This window comes from Pituophis catenifer, unplaced genomic scaffold (genome assembly GCF_029215685.1).
Source record: "Pituophis catenifer annectens isolate HBS135680 unplaced genomic scaffold, rPitCat1.0.hap2 SCAF_1, whole genome shotgun sequence".
NCBI classification, from domain to species: Eukaryota; Metazoa; Chordata; class Lepidosauria; order Squamata; family Colubridae; genus Pituophis; species Pituophis catenifer.
In genome coordinates this window covers 24,746,983-24,771,506 of record NW_027256881.1, presented here as the reverse complement: position 1 = coordinate 24,771,506, position 24,524 = coordinate 24,746,983, and the positions used below count along the sequence as shown (strand labels likewise).

The following is a 24,524-nucleotide window of genomic DNA, read 5'->3' as shown; positions in this document are numbered from 1 at the left end:
GAGGGGCGACTTCCTTGAAAGATAGACAACAGAATCAAATACCAAGTTCTCCTTTACCTGAGTTGGCAACCAATTGCCAAGGAAGAGTACTAAATTGGTACAGAATGAAGTTTTAAGCAGTTAATGCATTTTTCAGCAAGCTTGTCAATTTTAATTTGGCTTTTCTATGTGTAGAAAATATAGATATGAGGTGGGCTGACAGAAAAGCTTCCTGTCTTGTTGAGAGGTGGAAGAAGCATCAAAAGATAACTCTTTAAAGTGCCTTTTGATTTCTGTTACATTTGCTATTATGGGCAGGCTACTTTAATGAATAAGCAGAGGAGTGTAGCGCACACATGAGGTCCAAAGTATTTCTTTTAAATCCTTTATGAAGTATGAAGAATAGGAAAACATTCTACTTCCCTATTAAACAGTAAAAAGCAATATGCCAACCTAGAATTAAAAAGGAGAGAATCCTTCAGCCTCTATTTTTCGCAAGATCAGAAAAGCAGCAGTTATCTATCCAGTAATATCAATAAGCTTGAAAGAAATCAAAACACACTGCTTGAAGTATAAATGTTAAGTAGTATGGCTGTGCATTCTTTCAAAATTATTTGGAAGAAATGTTAGCTGAGAATTGCAATCCCAATGCACCTGGAAAATCTTAGGATGGGGAATGGATTTAGTTGGATCTTGAGGCAGATATGACCAAAAATGTGTCTTGGGGTAAGTTTAACCCATCCTTCCTGCCCTAAAGACCAGTATAAATAGTCCTCTTTCCATTAAAGGAATTTTATTTGGAATAATTTGACTTAATTTTAGACGTACAAATCAAAGCAAGTATTAACCTGTTGGAAAGAATTTCAAAAAGAGAAACATGAGCAATGCAGCATTAGTCAAAATGTACATTAAAAAAGCTTAGGAGGACTTCCTAAATTTATCTATGACAAGAAAAAAAATGATGAGGATAATGATGATGAATTGGGCTCATGCTATAAATGTTTCCCACAAAGTGAAAGAGAGGCACGGAAATATACTTGTCCAAAACACCCTGGATAAAAAAAATCATGGCTTAAAGCAGCAAGCAATTTTATATAATATAGGAAAATCCTCAACTTACAAGTTTGTTTGATGATCTTTTGAAGTTACAACAGCACTGCAAAAAGTGACTTAAAACAGTTTTTCACACTTACGACCATTGCAGCATCCCCATGGTCATATGATCAAAATTCAGACACTTGGCTGAATTTGACTCATATTTATGACTGTTGCAGCATCCTGGAGTCATGGGATCACCTTTTGTGACCTTCTGACAAGTCAGGTCAATGGGAAAGCCAGATTCACTTAAGAACCATGTCAAAATAGGTTGTACAGCGGCAAAACCCGCTTAATAAATGTCTCACTTAGCGACAGAAATTTTGGGCTCAACTGGGATGCTGGCAATTGCTGTTGAAATGTGAAGACCAAGTGGAATCTATAAAAGATATCCTTAGGATTGGCAATTTTTTCTACAAATTACACCATTTGACCTAATACAGGTAGGTTATATCCTAAATCTTGATCTCCCTGATCATCCTGGTGGACTTGAATAATCTCAAAAAACCCACCATAAATGAAGTCTCTGGATTAGTCTAGGTACACTCTCTGAGTATTCAGAAAGTAACAAGTGGCTCCTGTGGATTTGCTCACTTTTCCATGTCATTTTAAATGGTGTTTATCTACAGATTTTCTGCCTGGTATTTCATCTTTCAGCTATAAAAAGTACAATTTGGCTTTTGGTGTTTTCCCCCCCTCTTCATACCTTTATCAAGGCTGACTTTTGTGAAAAGGACAGTCTATTGTGGGTTTGCTTTAGGGCACAGGTCAGGTCTCCATGCAATGCTAGAGATCATGAGATGTCCTAAGAAATTTTTTCAAAAAGATATGGCTATAAATTGAGGAAAGCTCTCACATCTAGAAATATGTCCTGCCTTCTCCATAAGATTAAATAATTTGGCAAAAATGATAAGAATCTATTTGAAAGACTGGAAATTCTACATGGGTTTTTTGTTGAATGAAGAAAAGACTGAACTGATAATTCAGAGATTATAAAATGGGATGAGGAGGATGGGGAAAAATCGACATTATCAATAGAAAAAAAGAATGGAAAGCATAATTGTATATTTTCTTTTTTCTTTTCTTTCTTTTTATCTTACTTTCTATCTCGTTTTTGCTTTGCATACTTTTACCTGTGTGTGTGAGTGTGTGTGTGAGTGTGTGTGTGTGTGTGAGAGAGAGAGAGAGAGAGAGAGAGAGACAGACAGACAGAGAGAGAGACAGAGAGAGAGAAAGAAAGACACACACACACACACACACACACACACACACACACACACACACACAAAGAGAGAGATTTTAATCAAGTCTGCAGCAAGAATGATTCCCAACTGAGGTAAAAGTGAGAGTCTGTATCTTCTAAAGTACATCAAGCTTTCTAAAGACTGCTTGGAGGCTTCTCCACAATATCATCTTATGCATTTCATGCTGCTTTAAAATATGCTCTTAAACTCTCTTTAAGTGCTTCTTCTCCTTTGCTTCTTTGTAATGAAAATGAGGATAATCAACAACAACAAAAAAGCACTTTTTTGGTATATCTGAAACAGTTTGAGGGTGAGTGAAAATGTGACCAAGAGAAAGTGAGAGAAGTTGGTAAGGAGGGGAAGCACCAGGGGTGAAATGCTCCCGGTTTAGACCGGATCGCCTAATCCAATAGCAATGGCGGTGGGTGGTTCGGAGAACCGGTAGCAAAAATCCCTGCCCCCCCTCCCCATGCCCAGCTGAGCCACACGATCATCAGAGGCTTTTTTTTACTTTTAAAAGCATTTTTTCTAAACTTCTTCTGCCGAAAAAATGCTTTTAAAAGTAAAAAAAAGCCTCTGATGATTGTGCGGCTCAGCTGGGATGGTCAGAGAGACTTATAAAGCATTTTTTCCTGCAACCTCTTCCGGGGAAGAGGTGGTTAAAAAAAATGCTTTGAAAAGGCTCTGTCGATCAGGCAACACAGCTGGAATCGTCAAAGCCTTTTCAAAGCATTTTTTAACCACCTCTTCCCCGGAAGAGATTGCAGAAAAAAATGCTTTAAAAGTCTCTCTGATGATCCCAGCTGTGTTGCCTGATCAGCAGAGCCGTTTCAAAGCATTTTTTTCCATTTGCAGAAAAAATGCTTTGAAAAGTTTTTTTTTTTAAAAGTTGCCCACGCCCATCCAGTCGTATTACCCCCCCTCCAAGCCATGCCCACAGAACCGGTAGTAACAAATTTTACATTTCATCCCTGGGAAGCACCCTGCTCTTATTTGCCTTTTGCTTTTTAAGTGTACGAGACATGCCCTGTACCATATGAACAGCCATGAATAAGGATTAAACTTCTCATCCTTCTTCATTGATTGATCTCTTTATTAGGCCATAGGAGAAGCCCTAGTTTTCTCACTTACTGCAATGCAACAAAGGCTGGTTGCTTGGAAAAGATTGGCAATCAAGATTTTTAATTTTTTTTATCTTGTCTTTATTGTTTTTATAAATAAACTCAAGGTAGCAGACATACCTAATACTCCTTCCTCCTCCTATTTTCCCCACAAAAACCTTGTGAGGTGGGTTGGGCTGATATAGTGACTGGCCCCAAGTCACTTACCCAGCTTTCATGACTAAGGCGGGGCTACAACTCACTGTCTCCTGGTTTCTAGCTTGGTGCCTTAACCCAGGGGTGTCAAACTCAATTTCATTGAGTAGCTGCATTTTGTTTGATCTCGGGGGGCCGGATTGGGCATTGCCAGCTCGCTATCACTTGTGTTGGGGGCGCCTGTGATGGCCCAAGCGCTCTGCCAGAGAAAACGAACTCCCAAGCTCCGTTTTTGGCTGTGATGGGCTCCTGCAACCCTCTGCCAGTGAAAACGGAGCTCGGGAGGGCCCAAGCTCCGTATCAGGTTGCAATGGTTTTCTGCAACCCTCCACCTGCAGCCCTCCCAAGCTCCGTTTTGGCTGGCAGAGACTGGCAGAGGCACTGCGGGCCTGTGCTTCGCTCTTTCCAGGGCGGCCCCGCAGGACAGACCTAAGAACCCCGTGGGCCAGATCTGGGCCCCTGGCCTTGAGTTTGACACCTCTGCCTTAGCCACAAACTGGCTTTTTAAAAAATAGCATCCTTCCCTTCCCAAAGTTAAACTCCTAAAACATCCAGAGACTGGATAATAGAGAAAAGTACTATTGCTTCAGGCCTTCTCCTGGTTGTCTTATTCTTTGATAGATTCTCCTGGTTGTCTTATTCTTTGATAGATTTAAATTTATTCTGGTATTTATTCTAGTATTAACCCCTGGGTTGAATTTATGAATAGGTGAACACTACAATGCACACATAATGGGGACTCCCTCTTTTCTCCTTCCTTCTGCAACCCTCTTTTCAATTTGACTCTGAAGAGTTCGCCACTCCAGCAGACAGTGACTCCTGTGTGTAAATTTATGATTGTATCAGCAGATTGATGTAACTTTCAGTTTAGTTCAAAGCTAGGAGTGAATATCAATCTTATTTCTGTGCAAAGTACAGGAATTCTTCAGAATTAGGAGGATACAGGATATGGTCCCTAGATAGATTTGAACTATAGTATCTCTCTCTTTAGAAAATAAGTACGCACATAAGGAGTATGTTACATATAGCCAAACAAGATATTACTAGAGAGCAATTCCCATAATCCTTCCCTACTGATTATGTTGTCCAGAAACAAAGCCAGTACATCTGCTTATCCCCAATTTATATAGTTTGAAGAGCAATATTTGGGACTAGTGTTTATCAGTAGCTGGAAATATACATTATTTCCCGAACACCACTGGAATATCATCCTAGAGAGGGAAAAAGCAATCTCACAACTTGCCCTATATATATCCTGCAGATTTAAAGGACAGATTCAAATTCCAATGGATGTTGTGGTATAGTCAAAATTTCCACATAGACAACTGCATAGAAAGTAAATTAAAGAAACTGTTGATTCTAGTTATCTGATCTATATTTCATAACATGTCCTTTTCTCCTGGAAGGATGAGCATATGAAGAAACAATAAGAAATTTCATCAAACCATAGATACTCTGTGTAAACATACATTACTGTTTTTTTTTTCAATAGCAAAATGCTCCCTCTGTTACAAAGACTTCTGATCTAGAAAGCTTTTTCTCTTTACCAATTTTCAGATACTCGGCTATCCAACATTTCCCCTCCCATTCACCTGCTCACAAAGGAGGGTACATACTTATATGGTTGTTAGTAGTTTATTACCTGAAATGACAGCTATCTTCCATGAGCCATGCTCTTCTTTGGCAATTCTCTCTGCCTCCTCCATGAGCAGCATCCCAAATCCCTAGAAAAAGAAATAGTACGGAAGCAGGGAAATGTAAGTTTCCAGAATACAGGGAGCTTATCATTTAGAAATTAGCTGGCAGAACACTTAGAACAGGGGTGTCAAACTCAAGGGCTGAATCCGGCCCACCGGGCGCTTAGATCTGGGTAGGGCTGCCCTGGAAACAGTGAAGGACTGGCCTGCAGTGCCTCTGCCACCAAAAATGGAGCTTGGGAGGTCACCCGGGCTGTTTTTGCTGGCTGAGGGCTGCAGGAGGCCGTCACAGCTGAAAAGGATCCCGGGAGGGCTGCATGCGGCCTTCCCGGGTTTCGTTTTCACTGGCACAGGGCTGCAGGATGTCGAGCTGGCCATGCCTACTCTGGCCTCACCCACCCCGGTCACGCCCACTCGGGCCTCCGAGGTCAAATACAACCCTGATGCGGCCATTAATGAAAGCGAGTTTTGACACCCCTGACTTAGAAGGTAGTATGGTGGACTATGGAGAGGCAGCTAGAATTGAGGAAAAGGAAAAAAGGATTAAAAATAATGCAAACATTTCCTTGTTTTTAACAAATACACCAGCTCCTATGGGACAGCTGCGTTGATCTGTTACAGGAAAACAAACAAACCCAAACAACCAAAACAAAACACCCAAAGGAGAATGTTGAGACATCCTTTATCAGTACAACACATGTGCCTCTGAATTGCTACATGGATGCCCACTATATTGGCTTGCAAGTTTGTCTCTAGAGGTCCTACCATGCATACAATGAATAATGGGAGCATGTCTGGATAACATTGGCACCTATAGAACATGAGTAACTGAAATAGCTGATACAATATTTAGCATTAGCAAATAATGCTGCCTAGAGCACGGCTATGACTCAGGCTCATAATCTATATTTTCTCTATCTTTCTAAAATTACAGTCTGAAAGCCTCATTTGAACAAAGCCATGATGGATGTCAGAAGGTCAGGATCTATGGACAGTATGGCAGGGTGAGATGCCGTGATTGGGACAGAAATGTCAAGTAATTTGAAAGTTAAAGCTTTTTCCGTACATGCTAAACCCGGCAAAGTGTCACATCAACCCTACAAGCAACTTAATTAAATGTCTGAGGCCAGGCAAGTCTTAGTGAAAGTATATAAAAGGGATAGGTTTGTTAAGATATGGAAGTTGTTTTGGGACTTTGCTGGCATCATCATCATCATCATCATCATCATCATCATCATCATCATCATCATTGTACCAGTCCTTGACAGGCACAGACACCCACTAGAAATGTTAAGGCCACTCTAGCGAAGTTCATGACATATGAACAGTATAACTTGAAATTTAAGAACAGTAAATAATGAAGTACCATATTTTTCGCTCCATAAGACACACTCCCCCCCACAAAAGTGGGTGGAAAGGGTGCTGGTCCTTGGTGAATAGCAGCCGGATGGCAGTGGCAGGGTTCCTTTTACAGTGCTGAACCCCGCTTCTTCTGTCTTTGTCACTGCCCGCTTCTTCTGTCTCTTTTCTGCAGTGCAGGAGTCAATAGGCAGAGCTGGCACATGAGAGGACACCTATCTATGGTCCTTTCAGGCTCCACCTGATATTTTTTTTCTTGTTTTCCTCCTCTAAACCTAGGTGTGTCTTATGGTCAGGTGCGTCTTATAGTGCGAAAAATACGGTATGTGACAACGAATGAAATGAAGAAATAAAAATAGACTAAATGCTTGATTTAACAGACTAATTGGAAATCTGTTAAAGCCTAATGTCCATTAGTGGGATTTTATGCATGAGTAAAATGTACATAGATTCTATAAACTGTACACTTTGTGCATAAAACTTTGATAATGTATGTGCATTGTCCAGACTGATTGCAAACAATAAATTTTGTCTGGGTAAAGTGTAACCTTAGATTTTGCCCGTTATGTTCAAAATCAGCTGAACCAAAGATCATTAATTGAAAGTTGACTGTGTATATGTTATGTGTTTGTGGAACTAAGAGAAAGGGAAAAAATATAATAGACTTGAATGAAAGTGACCCAATCTTGCGAAGTCAAATATATGCATAAGGAAATGAATGAGGGAACTAAAACATATGAATTGGTTTTATCCATGACTTTGTGGCTGTGTATCAAAGTAGGACTTCATAGTTTGATGAAAACATGTTTTGGTGAATAATAGGATAATGGAAGAACCAAGGATGGGTTTGGGGGGAAAAAGTAGACAACATTGTAAATGAATGCAATCCTAAAGTAAGCATTATTCTGTTAGATGAAATGAATGGATGGGTGGAAACAATATAAAAACAAATTGAGCCAAAAATGAGCCAAAATGAGATGGTTTGGTGGTTGCTTAAAGTACGATATTATTTCAAATATATCATTTGCACATAACTATTCATTTCTGCAAATGGAAAATAAATAAATAGAAAAGATTATTGATATGCTTATTTATAATGAAAGACAAAACATCTGTGAAAGCTACATTGGTAATGAGATATTCTGGATATGGGACAGACCTTTTTTTTTTTTTTTTTTGGTAAAGTCAGAAATATATCTGGGAAAATAGATGTGGAAGGAAAAGACAGATGTGAAAACCATGAGTGAAAGTAGAACGCATGCAGAAAAAGAAAATATTAATCCTATAAAAAGTATTAGACTATATTTTTTAAAAATTTCCTGATAAAATGTAGAAAGAGGGTATGGTAGCTGCTTGGAACAGAGTAAAAGGAATTATTTTATAGAATGTCACACAGGTATCTGGAGAAATATGAACAAAGATCTCTGTTGGTGTGCAGAAATAAAAAAGGTTCTGGAAATGCAATTACTGTAAGGGAATATTAATGCAAAAAAAATGAGAATGAAAGATATTGCATGTCAATAGAGGATAAAATATAGTTTCAAGGAATATAGTGAAAGAACAAGAAACAAGATTAAGAAGCAGAGAAAAGGCAGAGTGGTTTTAATAGAAATAATAATTTAGGTGAAGGGGGCTAAACAATGAGCTTCCAGCATAGTGAAAGGAATTAAAAATAATAGAAATCAAATGATGTGGAAGGAAGATGAAATAAGAGAATGATGATGGAATATTTTAGGGATCTATATGGAAATAAAATAAATATGTTGAAACATAGAACTGAAGTGAATATTGTGTTAGTGTCCAAGAAATAGAGGTGAAGAATAAATTTTCAATCAGAATAGAGCTGGAAGGCTCTATTCTTGGAGGCATGCTCAAGCAGGAGATCCTATACCATTTCAGACAAGTGGCTGTGCAGTCCAGTGGTGTTGTTACTACCGGTTCACCGTGTGGGTGAACTGGTAATAACAACCGTGTGGGCGTGGCCTGGTGTGGGGGGGTGTAATGTGACTGGGTGGGCATGGCCAACTTTTTTTTTTTTAACTTTTAAAACCATTTTTTCTACAATCTCTTTGGCTGAAGAGGTTGTAAAAAAATGCTTTTAAAAACCTCTGACGATCCCAGCTGAGCCGCAGGATCATCAGAGGCTTTTTTTTTTTTTACTTTTAAAAGCATTTTTTCAGCCAAAGAGGTTGTAGAAAAAATGCTTTTAAAAATAAAACAAAAAGCCTCTGATGATTGCGCGGCTCAGCTGGGCACGGGAGTGGGTGGGTGGGTTCAGGGATTTTTGCTACCGGTTCTCCGAACCACTCGCCGCCATCACTACTGGATCAGGTGATCCAGTCCGAACCAGGAGCATTTCACCCCTGGTGCAGTCTCTTCTTAAAAACCTCCAATGATGAAGCACCCACAACTTCTGAAGGCAAGCTGTTCCACTGGTTAATTGTCTTCGCTGTTAGGAAGTTTCTTATTAATTCCACGTTGTTTCTCTCCTTGATTAGTTTCCATCCATTGTTTCTTGTCCTGCCCTTTGGTGCTTTGGAAATTAAATTGACCCCCTCCTCTTTGTGGCAGCCTCTCAAATATTGGAGTACTGCTATCATGTCCCCCCTAGTCCTTCTTTTCTCTAGACTAGCCAACCCCAAATCCAGCAACTGTTCATCATTTGATTGAATCTCCAGGCCCTTAATTGTTGTTAGTTGCTCTTCTCTGCACGTTTTCCAAAGTTGTCTCAACAACTTTTTTGTAATGTGGTGACCAAAACTGGATACAGTATTCCAGGTGAGGTCTTACTAAGGCTTTATAAAGCGGTACTAACACTTCCTGTGATTTTGATTCTATGCCTCTGTTTATACAACCAAGGATTGTATCAGCTTTTTTGGCTGCTACCGCACAGTGCTGGTTCATATTCAAGTGATCGTCCACCTGGAGCCCAAGGTCCCTCTCACAGTTACTGTTTTTGAGCCAGGTTTCACCTAATCTGTACTTGTACCTTTGGTTTTTCCTGCCCAGGTGTAAAACCTTGCTTTTCTCCACATTAAATTTCATGTTGTTGGATAGGGCCCGTTGTGCAAGTCTGTCAAGATCTTTTTGGATCCTGAGCTTATCTTCTGGGATGTTAGCTATTCCTGCCAGCTTAGTATCATCTGCAAATTTGATGCATTCCCCTTCTATTCCCTCATCTAAATCATTTATGAAGATAAAGGCAATGAAAATACTTAAAAATAGTAAGCCTGCAAGTGTAGATGGGCTAATTATAAAAATATAAAAATATGGATATGGTTTGGTCATGGAGTGGCTGTGCAACTTATTTAATATAAGCTACAACAGCGCATTGGTTAAAATGTAGTATTGCAGGCTAACTCTGCTGAATGCCAGGAGTTCGATTCTGACCGGCTCAATGTTGACTCAGCCTTCTATCCTTCCAAGGTTGGTAAAATGAGGACCCAGATTTTTGGGGGCAACATGCTGACATCTGAAAACCGCTCAGAGAGTGCTATAAAATACTATGAAGTGCTGTATAAGTCTAAGTGCTATAACTATATGATTGTGAAGATTACAACTATGTATGGCAACTGGAAGAATACCTTGACTCTAAAGATAATAGCATTGAATGCAAAACCATAGAGACATGGCTTGCTATGTTTTCTGAGAAAATGTTTGAGAAAAATCTATCTGAAAGAGTGACAATGAGCAAAACTTGGGAAATGCAGTGTGGCTTTGTGCTGTGTGGAGTATGAAGTGACCAGATTTTGGCACTTTAGTAACTCACTGAGAAAGTATGAATGGGAGAAAGTTGCTACATTGTGAATAGAGTTGCTTACCCCAAAACTGAATAGTATATACGTATAAAGTTAGTTTTGCCTAGATTAGGCTAGAAGCTTGTAATTAATTAAATTTCAGGACAGAACTGTGAAACTGCCTAATGTGGAAACATGCTATATACAGTACACTACTGAAACCCTATTATCTATTATACATACCTAGATACGTTTGCCCACAATGCTACAAAATGTATCACCAGATTCCTAGGATAGAGCAGTAACTATTCAACTATTATCAGAAGGAGCAGAAGAAAACAGTTTCCCCAGGCTGGGAATCACTGCCTTTATCTACTGAAGGCGCACGAGAGGTCCTTTGGGGATATGTAAATATAGACTCTATGCCTAACTAAAATTTTCATTTGACTGAAGTCGTTACTTGGATGAGTAACGAAACATCTCAATTTAATCAACTTTGGTCCAGTTATCATGATCTAACCTTTTTACAAATCCTCTGGGGATATTGGAACATCACTTGAAGGAGCAGCGGTTGTAGTTTTTTGTGGCCTTTGGGCAGTTGTTTCAAGTTTTTCATTTTAAGTAAGAACAGGAAACTTCTGGGAATCAAACCAATTCCATCTTTGGATATTTTACCACTTAATTTTGGCAGTACGATCTTCTGTGCGTGTGTTGTGGGCTGTTATTTGCCCACCCATGAAGAAGAGATTCATAGCAATTTACAGTGGATATTTCTCAAACTGCCATATCCAGCCAATGAACTGGAAAAAAAAAATTCTGATCAGCAAGTCCAGGCTGGTACGCTAGAATAACCCACGACAGGAGAGATTTAGAAAAGAAAATGACAGAACATCACTTGTCCCATCTAGCTCTCAACTAAAACCAATTCAAACATATGAGATCCAACTCAGCTTGGAACTAAAGCCTTTCCACTCACAGATCTTAATGGTTGGCCTGTACTTTCTTACAGACAATTGTCCAATCCCAAATGATAACACACTATACAGACCATCTCAGAAAGATGCAGAAGAAAAAACCGGTGTAAGAAAAGCAATTTTCAACTAATGGCATCCTCTGTGTACGCTGATACCATTGTTACAGGATCCTGTAATGTCAAATCTACATAACTGGGGCTTCATCTGTTTCATTCATAATTTTACCTACGATACAACTGTCAGTCACACAATTCACTTTGTATAAGACAAACAAGCCAAGCTCCACTCAAAACAATTAATGCACACAAAACTGGCATTTCTCAATTAGCAATATTAACACAATCACCATTTCATTTTCCTAAGTATTGTTGTGTTATTCTGTGCTATCTAGCCAAGCACAAATAGCTTCAGCTCAGGAAGGATCTGAAATGGTCTAAGGAAATGATTTGTGTGATTTTATCTTCAAGTTTAAGATGGGCAGTCCAACTTAAAAATAAAAGGAATTGCATCTGAAAAGCATTGTAGAAGAACATTTTAGCTCGTAAATGTACCTGTTATAAATAGGGCCAATTATTTTCTGCAACTGATTTATCAGATAAGGAAGCATTTTAAAAGGCAATATAGTTACAATCATAATGTCATGTTTATGAACATACAATGTGGCTCTGGCTCAAAAAATAAAACTATTTCACCATGACAACCATGTCAATTAAATGAGAAATCATGACAGGGGAACATCGATGGTCATGAAAGACTCTATTTCTGGGTAAAACTGCATAGGTTAACATGCTTTAAGATGAAAAGAATGAGGGACAGGTAAAATTACTTACGTTTGTTCCTATCTTTCTTTCTTACAAGTCAAGAAGATGTACAGATAGCCCCAGGGGTGAAATGTAAAATTTGTTACTACCGGTTCTGTGGGCGTGGCTTCGTGGTGGTGGGGTAATGTGACAGGGTGGGCGTGTCCAACTTTTTTTTTTTAACTTTTAAAAGCATTTTTTCTACAACCTTATGAGGTTGCAGAAAAAAATGCTTTTAGAAGCCTCTGACGATCAGACAACTCAGCTGGGATTGCCAAAAGCATTTTTTCTGCAACCTCTTTGGCCACTGGCCGGTTCAGGGGCATAGCCAGCCAGTATTATTACCGGTTCTCCATACAAATTTTTACTACCAGTTCTTGTGAACCGGTACGAACCGGGAGCATTTCACCCCTGGGTAGCCCTCAATTTACAACCATCTGTTTAATGCCTGTTCAAAGTTACAACAGCTCTGAAAAAATGACTTACAACCAGTCCTCTTACTTACGACTATCGATGTAGCATCCTCATGTTCACATGATCCAAATTTGGGCGCTTGACAACTGGCATGTATTTATGATGATTGCAGCATCCCAGAGTCATATAATCACCATCTGCAAGCTTCTCTTAACAACCATGTGATTTGCTTAACAATAGTCAAAAGGTTGTAAAACTGGACATGACTCACTTAACAATTTTGCTTAGCAAAAGAAATTCTGGTCCCAATTGTGGGGATAAATCATGGACTACCCATATGCAGTATTCCATCCTTCATTTTTTTCCCTTTTGGTCTAAAGCAGTGGCCCCCAGAACCAGTCCCTTTTGGGTACCAGGGACTGGTTCTGTGGAGAGAGGCTTTTCCATGGACTGGAGGGGGAATGGTTTCATGAGCTGCCTGCATCCCGCGGATGGGGCTTTGCTTGTTTGTGCGGATTGGTTTCTGGCATGCCGTGAAGTGGTGCTGGTCCATGGACCGGGGGTTGGGGACCCCTGGTCTAAAGCCTTGTGCAACAGATTGAACTTCGCCCAATTCAAATAAGCTTTCATGGGTGAGGTGGATTTAAACCTACATCTCCCTAATCATTGTTATTTCCCTTTATCATGAGCCTTGGTGGCGCAGTGGTTAGAATGCAGTACTGCAGGCTACTTCTGCTGCCTGCCTGCAATTTGGCAGTTCAAATCTCACGAGACTCAAGATTGATTCAGCCTTCTCTCCTTCCGAGATCAGTAAAATGAGGACCCAGATTGTTGGGGGCCATATTCTGACACTGTAAACTGCTTAGAGAGAGCTGTAAAGCTCTGTGAAGCAGTATATAAGCCTAAGTGCTATTGCTATCAAGTAAGAGAAAAGACAACTATACTGGGCTAGAATCTTTGGTGGGAGATTTATGTCTTTCATATGGGTGTATTAAGCTATGCAGAGGACTGAGGATGCTACATCTCCTTAAAGTAGCATCTGGTGGAATATGGGGTAGCTAGAATGAGAGAATTACATCTTCTGATTTTGTCCTCCATTTTAAGAAATGCTTGGAAACGCTCCTACGAAGACAGCTTGATTTCCCACATGCCTAAATCAGGATATATCAGAGTATTACCTGCATTATTTACTAATTTTAAAGAAGAGAGCAAAACACTGTTTGGCTCACAAAGGGATTTTATTCAAATTAAACCAGCTCCAACAATGGGCAGACACATATCTGAAAATGTCTAATTGTGTAGGAATGGACTTTCTCAACAACTGTGGAGCACATGATGGCTCAGCTGAGCTTACAGACAGACAGACAGTTTAGGGGTGAGAGAAGGGCAGAGTCTGGTCATTTTGATACTGGTATAGATTTGTTGATTTCACATTAAGATTTTGATTAATGTAAAATGAGATAGCAGACAGTTATGTCAACTTTATAAATGGGTGTTGACTTGGCAGTAGAGTCAAAACAGCTGGTCATGGCAGCCTAGGAAGAACAGTGCGGTTGAAACAATTCTGCCCAATATATTTTTCTGTTGCTTAGTTGTACCAGCAAGAATAGGCCAAGGTAGAGAAAAGAGTTAGAGGAAAGAATCCAGTCCTTTTTTCCCAAGAAGATTATCCATAAATTAATACAGCTTTACATGACCTATGCGCTATGAAGTATTCTATTGTGCTCTAGGAATGTCAAGCGTGGGAGGGAAAGAGGAAGCAAAATAGTGCCGTTTCTGGAGTACCGCAGCTACATTCCTCCAGTCCATCTTCGTGCGTCATCCACTCAGGACCTGGCTTCCAATCTATTTCCCTTTATTAGTACTAGCTTTATTCAATTGATTTCTCTCCCTTTTGTCTTCCACGTGCGTCAACCACTTTTTTTACTCCTAGCTTTTGAAATTTCACTTTCGTGAAGTAAGAATTCATTTTCTGCTCCTTTCCCCTAGTTCTCTATTGCTGCTGCCTCATTGCCCAGGGTTATTACCATCAAACAGAAGTCACATTCTAATGCACATATAGCCAAAAAAAAGAATGCTTCAAAACACCTCCTTTTAAATCGCAATGACTTGAACTGAAAACATTCGGTATATAAAGTGCATGTTGATAATTTCTCTATTCTGGGCTAAAAGCTCAAAGGTGGCAAACTAATGATCACATCCAAGAGACACTTAATTTAATATTTACTTAACTGTATTCCATTTATTGAGAGAGAAAAAAGCAATGATGGGAAGCAGGTGCATAGCCCACATGGCAGAGAATTGAGGTAAAGGAAAGGAAATGCACTATAAACACATTGTGAAAACACACATTTATTATGGTAAGGCAATAGCAATACCACTTAGACTTATATACCACTTCACAGTATTTTACAGCCCTCTCTAAGCAGTTTACAGAGCCAGCATATTGTTCCCAACAATCTGGGTCCTCATTTTACTAAGCTCGGAAAGATGGATGGCTGAGTCAACCTTCAGCCCGTGAGAATCGAACTGCTGGCAGTCAGCAGAATTAGCCTGCAATACTGCATTCTAACCACTGTGCCACCATGGCTTGTAAGGCAAGAACTTATTCCAAGGATGTTATCGTATCTGGGCTTGACGTGAGGCCATCTGGGTCTTATCAACATAGCCAGACTGTAAGTGGAGGCTCTCCTAGGGTTGAATAAACCAGTATGCAAAAAGAACTTTCCACTGCTCAGAAAACCAGAGAGTCACTGAGAAATTTAAGCTAGAAATGCCCTTGCCAATACACTAAGTTTAGTGCAAGAACAAAACATGTAAGTAGAGAAGATTATCTCTATGAAGTCTATCTACAGATGGAATGTGTCTATGAAAAGGAAGGGGGGGGGGGGAGAGTGTGACGGACTACAATGAAAGGGCAGCTTCTCATGAAGGAGGGAGTACCTTCCAATAAGAGGGAATGAGAAAAGAGATATCACAGCCCTGAGCTGGATCAGAGAAAGAGATTAAGAATAGCCACTCTTTAGAATCTCCCAGGGGATATCCATTAGGATTAGAGTATTTTAGGTTAGTATGGTACGATTCTGTCTATATGGTATAAGCAAATGAAGAACTGAGCCTTAGCAGGATTGTTCTATGTCCTTCTTGGGTTGGGCCTGGTATCAATCCAGAAATAGATAGGGTAAGGACTCACCTTAATGAAGCCAAATGATAGAAAAAGAGAGCCAATTTGGTGTAGTGGTTAAGGCACCATTCTGGAAAATGGAAGACCGTGAGTTCTACTTCTGTCTTAGGCACAAAGCCACAAAACCTTGAGCTAGTCACTCTCTCTCAGCCCTAGGACGAAAGGAATGGCAAACCACTTCCAAAATATTGCCAAAAAAACTGCAGGGACTTGTCAAGGGAGTAAATACTGACTCAAAGATGCACGCACACACATACCCACAAACGAATATGTATATAATCTAGTCTTGCCTCACTTATGGAAGAAAATTATGGCAGTTGTAGTTGAAGACACATGGAAAATATCAAATTAGAAAGCAATAGAATAGATCCATAAGAAAAAATGACCCATATCAATCAGGTGCTCCAACAATTAATTCTATTGTTATTAATAATTAGTAGTAATTTTACCCAAAGTCTCCAACAAGGAGTTGGTTGGCCACTGGCATCAAAGATAACTGAGGTTTTTTTTTTTTTTTGAGACATAAAATTTTAATAAATAAATAAAGTTCACTAGGATTTACTGTAAAATATGCCTATAAAGAACAGCTTTCTGACTTCTGTAAAAGCAAAACTGCTAATATAACAATATTAGAGAGAGCAAGTATTACTGCTACAGAGGCCCATGTACTATAATTCTGAAGTTATTGTACAAGGGTATGACAAACATTCATTCATTCATTCATTCATTCATTCATTCATTCATTCATTCATTCATTCATTCATTCCATCTCCTTTATAAGATGACTCTATTAAGGCCCTCTATTGCTTAATGCATTGTAAGCCGCCCTGAGTCTCCGGAGAAGGGTGGCATATAAATCAAATTTTTTTAAAAAAGGTCCAAATATGGATATCAAATTGAAAGTGGTAGGATTGGAAACACTGAACAGAATATACAGGAATCATGGTTCAAACAATGAGGAAACTGTTACTGAGCAACATTTACATTATGTAGCCTGTTTACAACCCTGATATAAAAGGCATTTTTCTCAGCCCAAGGGAAAAAAAATCTTAATACTTATATATATTTTAAAGATTTATGAAATATTTTTATATCTAATTTCTGATTCTTCCACCATAACACTTGACAAAATTAAAAAAGGAAAATGTTTTCTTCATGTGTTTTTTTTAAATTTTTTCTCCAGGAGCCACTATTTGTCTACACTTTGCTACTAATCTCTAGCATTTCACCTGTATGCACTGTACAAGGACGTTCATACAGTCATTCAAAAGAAAGTGGAGCAGTAGAGACTAGCATGAGAGTAGACACAGAAAGCAACACTGAAGAGATACGGGCTGCAGGAATGCAAGCATTATTGAAATAACATGCATTTTCTTGATTGGAATGCAAATAATGCTACTGTTAAAAAGACCTAATTAGGTGCTAGTATGTAGCTAATCTTGGCTGATTTCAAAACCTATACAGAAGTACTCTTCATTTCTATTTTGATATAAAACTGCCAGGAAATACCAATTAGCTAGATTAGGAATTTGAAAAAGTACCCCTAGATCAGTGGTGTCAAACTCAATTTCATTGAGGGCCACTTCAGGGCTGTGGTTGACTTCAGGGGGAGCGGGGGGGGGGGGGGGGCGGGCATGTGTGGCCGACTGGGTGGATATAGCCATCTTGATGTCATTTCCCAAACTGCTATCATGTTTCCTCTTCGCACTGGGTAGACCGGGCTGAAGCCATACTGGGCTGATGTTTCCTCTTCACACTGGGTAGACCGGGCCAAAGCCACACTGGCCTGATATTTCCTCTTCGCATCGGGTAAACTGGGCTGAAGAAATGCGGGTAGACTCGGCCGAAGCGACATGGGTAGACCAGGCCGAAGCGACGTAGGCCAGCCTCTTACATTTTCCAGGCTGAAGTGATGCAGGCTGGCCCCTTACTTTTTCCAGGACAGACTTGTGGGCCAGATCCGACATCGCGGGCTGGATCCGGCCCACGGGCCTTGTGTTTGACACTCCTGCCCTAGATGAATGCAGTGACAAGCTTCATCCATCTTACTGCCAAGAAAATTACCTAATCAAGTGAAGATCATCTGGAGTTTAGCTTGACTCAAAGGAGATTTTACTTACTTTTATATTTATTATAAAATGATACCCCATTCAAAAGCTCAAAAATCAAAATGCATCAAAGACAGAAATTCTATATGTTGCTGCCACCATTCACTTTAATAAGCTGCAGTTACCTGATGCTGGAATTTAGAGGGATCTCGGCTGCTAACAGGAACCACACTCCCATAGACATGGAGTTCCCGGACAATGGAGACACCACCCTTCAGCTCAGATCTGAATGTGTCCTCCGAACATTTCCGCAAACGTAGAAGTCCAATCAAGATGTCCTGCTCAGGATCTTCATAAGAAAGAAAGGTCTCCCAACCACCATTGGCCACATAGTCTCTCCGGACCAGTTCAACCTGATCAAAAGAGAAAGAAGAGCCAAAAGGTTGATAAATGATATTAGACAGTTGTCACCATAAAAATTGTGCAGCATTCAAAAGGGGCCAAAGCCAATTTCATGGTGATGCAGGTAATTCTTTGTGCAGGAGAAAAATAGCATGAAATTGTTTCTCAATGTGTAGGTCACAATAGATTGATTTTTAACAGCCTAGATAAGAGTCCAAAAGTGTGATTATTGTCTTTCCACAGGAGTTAAAATGTTAAATGAAAACATCTTTTGTGGAAAATCCCATGAACACTTCTTAGAAGAGACCTCAGCATTTGCGGCCTCTCAACCCCTTCTGCTGAGAATATATGAAGAAGCATCGTGCTTAGCCACAACGTATGCATTTTTTGCTTATAGTTGGCCACTGAGGGAACAACATGTTACAAAAGATAGGATGCTTCTCTAATCAAAGTCTCTTCTTAGGCTCTTACCATGTTTCCCCGAAAATAAGACCCTGTCTTATATTTTTTTGAACCCTGAAATAAGCACTTGGCCTTATTGCCATGCACTCAAAAGCCCGATTGAGCTTATTATCAGGGGATATCTTATTTCGGGGGAAACAGGGTAGCACTCCAGAAGTAAAAAAAAAAAAGATAGAGTTTGAACAACTTCTGGCATTGCAAGCAATATAAATACAAATAGTCTAGTCCTGTGATGGCGAACCTATGGCAAGCGAGCCGTTGGCCAGCTCAGCTCCACCCCGCATGCGTGTGTGCCTCCTGCCAGCCAGCTGATTTTTGGGTCTCTGCCGTTCATGCACAGGCAGCGGGGGCGGGTCACGCATTCATGTGCAGGGGTGGGGGAAGCGGGGGGGGGTGCAGCAAGCCCCCCCAAGGCCTATTTTTGCCATAGCAGGCCCCCCTGCAGCCTCCTGGGACCAAAAACAGGCTGTATGGGGGGGGTTGCCGCACCCCCCCGCGCGGCCCATTTTTGGTCCCAGGAGGCTGCAAGGGAGGCCTACTGGGCCCAAAATGGGGCGGGGGGAGCACGGGGGGCCTGCATGCATGCGCGGGGAGAAGGGGGAACACACATGCAAGTACAGGGGGTGGGGGCGCACACACATTGCATTATGGGTGCACTTTTGACACGCAACGACAAAAACGTTAGCCATCACTGGTCTAGTCACTAGAATAGGAAGACTGTGGGCCCTTCTACATGCAGGCCAGCCCAAATCTGGAATTGAAGCCATGCTTCTAATACTGTGGAGTTTCTGGAGGGTTTTGTTGATTGGTTGTTGGGTTAGTTCAGTTGCTGCTCTAGAGGAAACACTTGAAGAAGGCCTACAGTATTTCCTTTGGAGTTTTGTTTTGCGTTAGTAAGAACCCCTGCCTTGTCCCATCTTCCAAAGATCCTCTCTTGACTTCTCATTAGAGACCCTTCAAGGAGCTCTCTTTCTGATCCAGTTCTGATCAGCTGGGATACTATCTGGGCAGAGGACAGGAGCTTCCATTATATAAGCCTCTGCTTGAGAGAAGTCAAACACAATGTCAATGATAGCTTGTTCTTCTATGTATCTGTGCTTGCTGAGACTGCCCAGATTTCTTCACCTTGTTCCTGCTTTTGTTGCTCAAATTCCTGAACATCTATTGATACTGGACGTTGAATTCTAGACTCAATCTTGCTTCTGCTTATGGAGATAAAGTCTATTATAAAATCTTCTTGTTGCTTCTCATAATCTGATTATATATCTGGCCATGCTGCATAAATCTTGATACAGAAGATGATGTGATGTACTTGGGATTATTTCATATAAACTGAGGATTTTCTTGAGCGTTGGGAATAGCAATAGGACTTATATACTGCTTCACAGTGCTTTATAGCCCTCTCTAAGCCATTTACAGAGTCAGCATATTGCCCACAACTATCTAGATCCTCATTTTAGCTACCTTGGAAAGTTGAGGCAACCTTGAGCCCCTCAGGATTGAACTGCTGGCAGTCAATAGAGTTAGCCTGCAATACTGCAGACTAACCACTGCCATCACAGCTCTCATATGCTATGGCTTTCTCAAGTTTAATGTTTTAAGTATAATCTAGGGCTTAAAGATTTCAATTTTATTTCCCATCAACATCTAATGGAAAATAACCCTGCTGCTTTTAATTAACGTAATCCATTTGCTATAATGTCCTATGATAGAATCTCCCAATCAACTTGAGCTAAGAGCACAGTAGAATTGTTTTAATTTGCTTTCACAATGCAAGTAGAGTTGGGATCATGCATACTTCCAGGGGAAGCTTCAAAAAGCAGGGATACCACAGAGAAGATTCATCTACTGTATACCAGTGGTATCAAACTCATGGCCCGGGGCCAGATGCGTCACGTGCTGGCCATGCCCACACCCACCCCTGGTTTAGCAAAGGGGAAAAAAGTCGTACTACATCACGTGACGACGTGACAACATGAGTTCGACACCCCTGATCTATACCCTGTATTTCTCACATGGAAGAGGAACTCTCAAACGCTTTGTATAGATTACTAGACTGGAGAGGCAGATTTAATTCTGAAAAGGAGTTGTGTAATGAATCCAGATGTTATGCTATGTAGGAATTTAATGCTAACCACCAGCACTTTGCAAAGGTTCCAGACACCTCTTTGTAATCAACTGATTTAATGCAGGTATTTTGTATGCCAATGAAGCTTTCCCAGTAACATTTTGTACCAGCTGCATTTTTGGGGAGATTTGTAACCAAATTGCAGCAGCAGGACAGACAGTTCTGGGGGCAATATGCAATTTGAGTTGTTTATCCTTGACTTTAACCTTCTTCCAAGGTTGAAATATCAATAAATAAAATTAAATAAATAAATAAATAAAAACTTGCAGTTTAAAGTAGCCGCCAAAATACTGGCAACTAGTTCAGCTGTCCATCTGTCATAAAGCTGGATAGCTTATACCAGTGGTCCCCAACCCCCGGTCCGTGGACCGGTGCCGGGCCGTGGAGTACCTGGCACCGGGCCGCGCAGCGGCCGGGGGACATGAACGCTGCAGCGCAAAGGCTCCTGGGCCGTGCGCAAAAGCTCCTGGGCCGTGCGCAAAAGCTCCTGGGCCATGCGCAAAAGCTCCTGGGCCGTGCGCAAAGGCTCCAGGGAAGAGAGCCCCGCGCAGGTACGCACGTGTGGCACAAAGCTCCCACCCCTGCGCGCGCTCAGCGGGCCACGGTAAAATTATCAAAGGCTGATTGGTCCGCGGCGATAAAAAGGTTGGGGACCACTGGCTTATACCACCAATATTCAATTGGTGGTATTCAGTTCTGCAAGTCTTCTTCAAAGGCAGTTTCATCACAAGCACCTTGAAATTTTAACCTGCCACTAGTGCAAATTGGCTCTCTTCCCCTGCAACCAGTTTATTAGCCGAAGCTATTAAGATTCATTTCAGGATTCTGCTGCCACCTGAGCCTCCTCGGTCAGAACAAAATGAACCCCTCCATTCAGAAAGATCATCTTCCATAGCTATAGCATCTAATCTGGATTCATCTTCTCTTTGTTTTTGAAACAAAGTAGATACTTTGTTGTCTACTTCTAAACTGGTCTGTTGTGTGGATGTTTGGGTGGTTTAGGGGTGGAGAATTGTGGTGGGTGGGAGTGTGTTTGGGGATTGTTATGTGTGTTGGACCTGATCTTTAGGTGTTAAGTGAATTTCATTGTATGGGTATACTGTGTATACATGTACAATGACAATAAAGTTATTTATTTATTTTATTTATTTAAACTAACTCCAGGAACTAAAGTTCCATGGTGAATTATTATGCTCCTGTTCTAAGTAACTAGAAACAAAAGATATTGTAATTGTCATCCACAGCTGATTAAACTGTGGCATATTTTATAATTTCAACATCTATTTGTGTGCTGTCTCATTGAAAGATTCTAGGCAGCTTTCATCTCATAAAAACATACCGCAAAGCAACATCATATAGCCAGAATAAATCAGGACCCCCCACTCCACCCCCAAGCACTTTCCTCCAATTAAATAGCATTGTTTGCCCTGGAGGGCTCTCTGTAAAAGCAGTGTTTTCACAGCTTTCTGGAATGTTAACAAAATGTTAATAGAATGTTTTCTATCACAGACCCAATTATGGATAAACATGCTTTTTGAACTGGAAAATAATTTTCTGAGCCTAAATTGGCTGAGATGTTTGGTAACATGTTTATTTGACTTATGCTAATTTTATTTGCTGAAGTGGTTTTTTTCCTCAAATAAACATATTTTTTTTAAAAAAAAATGAATAATTTTCGCTAATAAAGTGAACAAGATCAATGGTTCTCAACCTTCTATATCTACAACTGCATCTGACAAAGAATCTAGATTTCACCAGAAATAAAAAGGTATGGGAAAAAAAGGGTTTGGATAAAGGGCACTCAGGTTAACTTATTCTTGTTGGATTCTCAGATACTAAAAAAAAAAAAAATGCCTTTAGGGCAATGATGATGGATGAGACAGAAGTTCAGCCAGTACTACTTCCCCTACTATTGGCTGCTAAGTGGGAAATTTCTACCTAGAAGGCAGCTGTTAAAATGAAAGGAAAGGATCAACGCCCAATAAATCTTTGCAATAGTCAAAGCTGCCCTGTGGGAAAGGAGACCATTTGGAATCCTGTCAATGGGCATGCAAGGGCCAATGCCAAGATCAGTGCCTAACAGAAGTTATAAAAGAAAGGAGGAGAGAGTTATGGGATGGATGTGGGACAACCCAGTTGGCTTGCAGAGAGGAATGACACATTGCCTTTCACTTCTGATAGCTTCTGTTGCTGCTAAGGTGCCAAGTGGCAATTGTTCAATTGTTCCCTAGTCTAGCAATAGACTCTATGGCCACTGCAAACCCACAGCAGCATCATTTCAAATTCTGGCAGATGCAAGGTAAGCATGATTTTTCTTCTTCCAGGAATTGTAAAACTGACAAGGATGCGCAAGAGTAGAAGAGGATGCTTTGGACAAAAAGCTGGGTGAACCACGGTCAGCAGAGTGAATCAGGAGATGCAGTTGTGCCCTTTCTCCTCAGATGGACATATAAACATACCCTGCATCCAGAAGTGAAATGCTCCCGGTTCGGATCGGATCGGCCGATCTGGTAGGGATGGCGACGGGTGGTTCGAAGAACTGGTAGCAAAAGTCCCTCCCCCCCCAATGCCCAGTTGAGCCGTGCAATCATCAGAGGCTTTTTTCTTATTTTTAAAAGCATTTTTTCTACAACCTCTTCGGCCGAAAAAATGCTTTTAAAGGTAAAAAAAAAAAGCCTCTGACAATTGTGTGGCTCAGCTGGGATCGTCAGAGGCTTTTATAAGCATTTTTTCTACAACCTCTTCGGCTGAAGAGGTTGTAGAAAAAATGGCTTTAAAACTAAAAAAAAAAAAGTTGGCCATGCCCACCCAAATTACCCCCCACCAAGCCACGCCCACAGAACCAGTAGTAACAAATTTTATATTTCACCACTGCCTGCATCCCACCTAATTTGGTTCCGTTTCACTTTCTACTAATGGTACATCTATCACCAATTGAGAATCACTAGCTGAGATGTTTTTTTCAAGACATATTCACTGTTATTTAGACTACCAATCTGGCTTGATAAAAGGCAGATTCCTTTTGTTACTTTGGGAACAAAGACAAGCAATTCTGCTCTCTCAACCTCCATAAAAGGGTGTCAAGTTCTTTTTTTTTAACACTCACACGCAAACAAAACAAAACAAAACAAATAAAACAAAGCTCACCTGGTAGGGTCTGACTTTGTGATGTATCTCTTGTATTCCAACTTCTCTTGTTCTCACATCACGGCACTAGATAGGAAGAGTAAGTGATAAAGCTTCAGATAAAAGAATTCCACGTATTTAAGCTAAGGAATAGTGTCTTCATCATCACCCTCACTTCCTCAAGGGTTTAAAATTAAGTTAAAATAGACAAGATGACAATTTGAAGGGGAGATTTCAAAATAAAAATTCTTGTTTATCTATTGTAGGATAAGGAAGGAAAAGCCTGGGATATAAAATAAAAGCCCATCCATCACATATATTAGCAGACACTGGTTTCCTTGAGCGATCTGCATCTCATGGAGGAATGTACCAATATTTTTAAAAAACAGCCAGAAATTTCTCATCAAATATGAGACACCAATGTTAACTGTGTTTTGCACTGGATAAGTAAGGATTGAAGCAGAGATAGAGATCATGCTAATTTAAAGCTGTGCAAATAAACTCCTGAAAAATTTGTTATAAATGTAGAGTGTGCTTTCCTTGATGGCTTAGGGGCTGA

The 24,524-nt window shown here is 40.4% G+C and overlaps 1 protein-coding gene across 1 annotated transcript in view; it reads right to left on the bottom strand.

Annotated features, from left to right (window-relative positions):
• Positions 1-24,524, bottom strand: part of ELP3 (elongator acetyltransferase complex subunit 3) — a 104,161-nt gene that overhangs the window by 13,687 nt on the left and 65,950 nt on the right. Inside the window, exons 12-14 of the mRNA XM_070947157.1 lie at positions 23,987-24,052; positions 18,033-18,260; positions 5,277-5,358 (exon numbers count right to left, since the gene is read on the bottom strand). Coding sequence (XP_070803258.1) covers positions 5,277-5,358; positions 18,033-18,260; positions 23,987-24,052 — 376 coding nt within the window. The remainder of the gene's footprint in view (positions 1-5,276; positions 5,359-18,032; positions 18,261-23,986; positions 24,053-24,524) is intronic.